This window comes from Mastomys coucha, unplaced genomic scaffold (assembly GCF_008632895.1).
Source record: "Mastomys coucha isolate ucsf_1 unplaced genomic scaffold, UCSF_Mcou_1 pScaffold22, whole genome shotgun sequence".
NCBI classification, from domain to species: domain Eukaryota; kingdom Metazoa; phylum Chordata; class Mammalia; order Rodentia; family Muridae; genus Mastomys; species Mastomys coucha.
Window position 1 is genome coordinate 153,766,891 of NW_022196905.1, and position 5,737 is coordinate 153,772,627.

At 44.8% G+C, this 5,737-nt stretch overlaps 1 protein-coding gene across 8 annotated transcripts in view; it reads left to right on the forward strand.

Moving 5' to 3' along the window:
- The window catches only part of Myo16 (myosin XVI), a 509,596-nt gene that overhangs the window by 432,670 nt on the left and 71,189 nt on the right, over positions 1–5,737 (forward strand). For all 8 annotated transcript variants that reach the window (XM_031339016.1, XM_031339015.1, XM_031339017.1 and 5 more), the window contains one exon: positions 3,737–3,965. In XM_031339016.1, the coding sequence (XP_031194876.1) occupies positions 3,737–3,965 (229 nt within the window). The remainder of the gene's footprint in view (positions 1–3,736; positions 3,966–5,737) is intronic.

Consider the following 5,737-nt stretch of genomic DNA (forward strand, 5'->3'; position numbering starts at 1 on the left):
AGGAGAGGAGAGAAGAAGAGGAGAGGCTGGCCATGAGCACATGGAGAAAGAGGGGAAGGGGGGAAGGGAATAGGGAGACGGGCATATGGGGTGAGGGGACAAAGAAGACGCAATAAGGCAAAGAGCAAGAGAGTAAGAAGGGGGCAAGCAGCCCCTTTTATACTGAGTCAGGCATACCTGGCTGTTGCCAGGTAACTGTGGGGCGGAGCTTAGACAGATGCTAAGGATCCCGATGCATCTCTCTGATCCCATGCACTCACAGCACCTGGTCAGTGATTCATAGAGCCTGCTCACCTTCAGCCTTCTCCCATCTTAGACATCTCCTCCTTGAAAACTACCCTGCCCTGGAGAAAGAGACTGGCAGGCACCTCTATAGACACTGCACATCCTGTTGGTCACAGCCGTGGCCTTGGGGCCCTGCAGACTGCTGTGCCCACCCGATGTCAGCAGACTATTGGCAAGCTCTTAGGAAATCTCTTGACTTTACTCTATCCAGCCTTGGCTAAGGATGCAGTTCCCAGCTCACGGTTCTGAGTCCCCTCTCTCTGGCATATGACAAATGAACCCTTTCACCCAGCATCCATGCCAGAGAGATGTTGGCTGGGACTACATGGAGCCTCACCCTGCCCCACTCCAGGTGGCACCTGCACCCCTGCCTCACTTGGAGGCTGGTTGGAAGTGCAGCCCCAGCACCAGCCCACACTGACTGAATATGGGTCAGGAAGAACCCGTTTAACACACTGTTATGTGTGAACAGAGCAGGGCACCCTAGTGTTCCTGGGAAATGTCCTTAAACATAATTAGAGGAGTCTCAGCCTCCTCTTCCACATGACACTCATTTGAAATTTTTCTTCTACTTAGCCTCATAGTCTAAGTTGCTCCCATAACCAACCTGGAGCAGGGATGAGCTGAACTCCCCCCCTCACCTTTTTGAAGATAAGAATGGGGAGCAACCTCGAAAATGGCATTGAGATAAAATCATAATTTCATTTAAATAAATGAAATAAATAATGGACACCAAAAAAAAAAAAAAAGCACTTTAGAATGTGAGCATTGCTTACTGGTTTTAATTTTCTCTTCTCTCAAAATCAATATTAAACTCACTCAAAATTTATGTAATCTAGATGGATTTCCTCCTTTTAATTTTATTTTAATTTTTTCCTGTTAGTAAATATTTGGAGAAAAGAGAATTTTAAATGTAAAGAAAAGTAAAATTTAAATGCCAACTGTAGATTAAGCAGCCATGACCTGGTGGCAGAGGCAGGCTTTAAACTGTGGGTAGAGAAATCTGTGGCCCATTTCCAGCAGGCGTGATGTGTGTGTGTGTGTGTGTGTGTGTGTGTGTGTGATGTGTGTGTGTGTGCGTGCATGTGCGTGCGTGCATGTGATTCATTGTTGAGAACGATAGTTTCAGCAACCCATGTGACTTAATTCTAGAAGGCTGCGAATTGAACAGGGTGGGAAGATGGAGTCATCTTCCTATGGGGCAGCAGGCTTCGTGGGTGAGCAAGGTGGCATCCTGGAAAGCCTGGCATTTGCTCTCCATGTTAGTCTGCGTGTATTTCCAGAGCAGACTCTTGACTGTGTTTCCACCTTTGCGGTAACTGTTTTTGTTCAATGCAAGAAGAACAGAAGCCAGGGGAAAGCGCAGACAAGGTCTTCAACCTCCTTCGGGTGCTTCATCTTATTCTGCATTTTATGCTCCCGAAAGTCTGACCTAGCTTTTACAGTTATATTTTTGTTGTTTATAGACTAATTCGGCACAGCTTCTTGCAGGGACATTGATACAATTGTATTTCAAAGCAACTTTCCAGCTAGCATCTCCAGCTGGGTTTAAAGGGAGAATTTAAGCCCTAAGTAGGGAAAGTTGCATCTAACTTTACAGCATCCCCTAGACTGCTCACACATATGGTGCCTTCAGGCACAGGGGAGTGTCACACAGTGATTTCCTTCTGACATTGCCTGTCTTTTAAATCTACACTTTCCTCTAATCTGAGGCATTTGAAGCCTGAAGGGGTGGCATCTCAGAGGCTGAAAGGCTAGTGTCCGATGTCAACAGTCTGTGCCTGACCCCAACATCTGTAGGTTCTGACTCTTACACCTACCTGCCTTGCCCACACCAGGGATGAAGGCCAGTTCCCTTTCTCAGAAGGCAGCCTGCTCCATTTCCACCCTGCACTAATTGTTAGCAAGTTCTTTCATCTATTGATTGCAATATCCTTCCATGTGACTTCCCCTATTGCTGATCTGTCCCCTCTGGTGGGCCACAAATCACATCTAGAGGATGGCAGGCTTGGGGGATGGAGCTGCCTCACAAGCACAGAGGGATTGTAGCCCACGCTCCTTGCTTGTCTTTACTGGAAATGAAAAGAACTCCATTATCATTGAGACCAACACATAGAGCTTTATTTGTTACATTGTTTCTACATTAAATGGGATAGCTGAGCATCTGAGAAGGCCAAATGCCTTTACATCCTGTCTTCTGGTTTTTCTCTCTCTTCAACCAATTCCCTACTGATCAATTATTGGTTTCACTGCATTTTTTAGTTAATTGTTCCCTTGCTTTTACAGATTTTTCTAGACCAGCAATCCTGAGAAGCAGGAAGGGTACATTTCCTAGTTCTGTAAAACCTCTGTAGCTCTTAAGGTAGTGTTAATCTCTAAAATTATATAGAAACTCTAGAAATATTATGAGCAAGTATTTAAGGAACTAGTTCAGGGACCCTTGAGTGTTTCTGGAACCACCAGGAATCATGAAAAGCTATTAGTGCACCCCAAAAGAGTCGTGGGGAAGCCACACCCAAGTTCTTTCTCATTTATTTGATCCAGGCCATCCTTGTTAGCACGTGTTACAAAAAGACAATAAAAGAATTTTGTATAAGAAACCTCATTCAGGGACAGGGCTGCCCATCACACTATCTTAGTGATATCCTCTTTGCTTTGATAAAATTCCCCCACCCTGAGTAACTTAAGGGTTTGTTTGGCTTGATCGGATCTAGTCTATCTTGGTGGGGAACATGAGTCAGAGAGTGAACAGGAAGCAGGGTGGCCTGTAAAGTCTCAATGCACAGTTGAAGTTCTCCATGTTCTACCTCCTAAAGGTTCCTCACTCTTTCAAATGCCACCACCAGCTGGAGACCAAGTATCCAAGCATCTGAGACAGTGTGGGAACCTTACATCAAAAGAGAAATTGGGATGTGCTAGAAAATTCTTATTCTGGGTTGAATGTGTTAATTCTTGGTTGCAGTGCTTGTGTATTCCTGTGTGTGTGTGTGTGTGTGTGTGTGTGTGTGCATGCTCGTGTGTGAATTTGTCTGTGTCTATGTCTGTGTATGTGTGTTTCTGTGTGTGTGTGTGTATGTGTGTTTCTGTGTGTGTATCTATGTCTGTGTGTGGGTATGTCTGTATGCCTGTGTCTATATTTGTATGTGTGTGTCTGTGTGTCTGGGTATATATCTGTGTATATGTGTCTGTGTCTGTAGGTCTGTATCTATGTCCATGTGTGTGTTTGTGTGTATGTGTGTGTCTATATTTATGTGTGTGTGTGTTCTGTATGTCTTAATGTGTCTGTTTGTATGTTTCTGTATAATATCTGTGTATGTGTCTGTTTCTGTGTGTCTCTGTCTCTATGTCTGTGTTTATGTCTCTCTGTATGTGTGTCTGTCTACATGTCTATGTCCGTATGTCTGTGTGTCTGGGTTTGCCCACTGACCTAGGATTGTACTCTTTTACAAAGTTATAAGAGGGTTTCTGGCACGCCAACACTTACTTCAGAGAATGAGCAGCAAGCAGCAAGAAGTTACATCCATCAAGAGCTTCTTACAGAGTACAGAGGACATGGCACTGAAAACCTATGATGCCCTGGTCATTCAGAACGCTTCCGACATTGCCCGGGAACACGATAGGCTCCGGAAGGAGGTCCACGCTGCCTACCACAAGAACAGACAAGAGGAAGGAACCAAGAGGTAAGGTCCATCTGTAACCTCAATTATCTTCAAGATGGGTCCTGGGAGTCATGGGCTGCTTAACACAAATCACAATTGAACAGAGAATGGCTGGGGAACAGGCCTGGTGCTGTGTTAGCCCAGACACTCCAGCAATCTCAGGGTTGCTTTTACTGGGAGCTCCGTTCATGGAAAACAATCTCCACATGTAAGTTTAGTCATATAAAAATAACATTGTCTCATTAGCCCTGTTGATGTTACTTAAAGCACCGCACAAAGCTCTAAGCTAAGGAAATCAGCTAGCAAGACAGTGAACGTTCTTGTGAGGTACAAAGCACGTAAGGCTGGCTAACAGAAAATTTTGGAAATCTGTCCAAAGAATTCAGACACTACTTTGAAAACATAAAAGTGATGAATAAACTGGAACCCCTATGTGTGAGGCGCATGCCCAGGGAGGACAGAGCCAGGCTCCTTGCACAGGCCTTCATGACTAGGTAGTTGTCAATTTTTGATAAAGACCTCGGGAACCTCTTGTTTCTTTCTGAAAATGACTCTCCTTTACCACCACTGCCTGTGTTGAATGATTTTGTTGTTGTTGTTAAAGTGGAAATGGCTATGTGTCTTTGCTAATTAGCTTCCAATATCTTAGTGATTAAATACTGGAAAAATTCTTTTGTACAGAAAACTGTAATTAAACATTACAGAGGAAACAAATCATTCACCATGCAGCCTGCTTCATCCTCTGTGACTTCATTTTCTACATGGGCAGCCAGCTCACATGCTGCGGGTTTCCAGCCCTGTTGGTGCTCTGACACTCACAGATAGAATTATGAAACAGATGAGAAGAAACCCCCGGGTGAAGAGAACTCACCAGCGTCTCACACGATTAGCCCCACACATAAAGGCAGAAAGAAAAACGTGAAAGCAAGACAACTAACTATTCGTTCTCAGTGGCTTCCCAAATCACATTTATCATTTTCCCTCCTGGAACTAAACAGCCATTCCAATTCCTTCATTTGATTATGTGTTTTATTTGCCTGATATAAAAATTAAGTGAAGAAAACTGTGCCTGCTATTTGTTGATACCAGGAGTTCACTCTGCACCAGGCAACTTTGCAGAATCATGGGAAGAATCATAATTCCATACATAATTAGTAGTTGCTGGTGAGATTAGATGGAGAGAGAGAGAGACAGAGACAGAGACAGAGAGACAGAGAGACAGGGAGAGAGACAGAGAGAGACAGAGGCAGAGAGAGAGAGAGAGACAGAGACAGAGGCAGAAAGACAGAGAGAGACAGAGACAGAGAGACAGAGAGAGAGACAGAGAGAGACAGAGACAGAGACAGAGACAGAGACAGAGACAGAGACAGAGAGAATGCCAAACTGTGAATTTCCCTTGTCCAGTGTGGAGCATGCTCGACTTCCTGACAAGGGAGCGGTGATGAGCTCTGCACACTGGATGCAACGCTAACTCTATTAAGATGAGTTTCCCAGAAATTATCATTCAGATTGAAATTCTGCCTTTTTCATTTGCTTAAGAATCAGACTGTGAAAAATCCATTCTGGGGCTGGCTGATGGGAAGCGTGAAGCCCTTTAAGTAGCTGGAGCATTGCTGGGGGAATTCTGAAAGGAACCATGTTAGACATCCGGAGTGCTCCAGCAGGGCCAGGCAGGCCTGGGCAGCAACCCCTGGGTGAGCAAGTTGCTAAGAACGGAACACAGATATTCCAGCAAGGCCAACTAGAAAGGTTCCTTCCTTGCCAAAGAGCTCTCTTTGTGTCGGGGGGGGGGG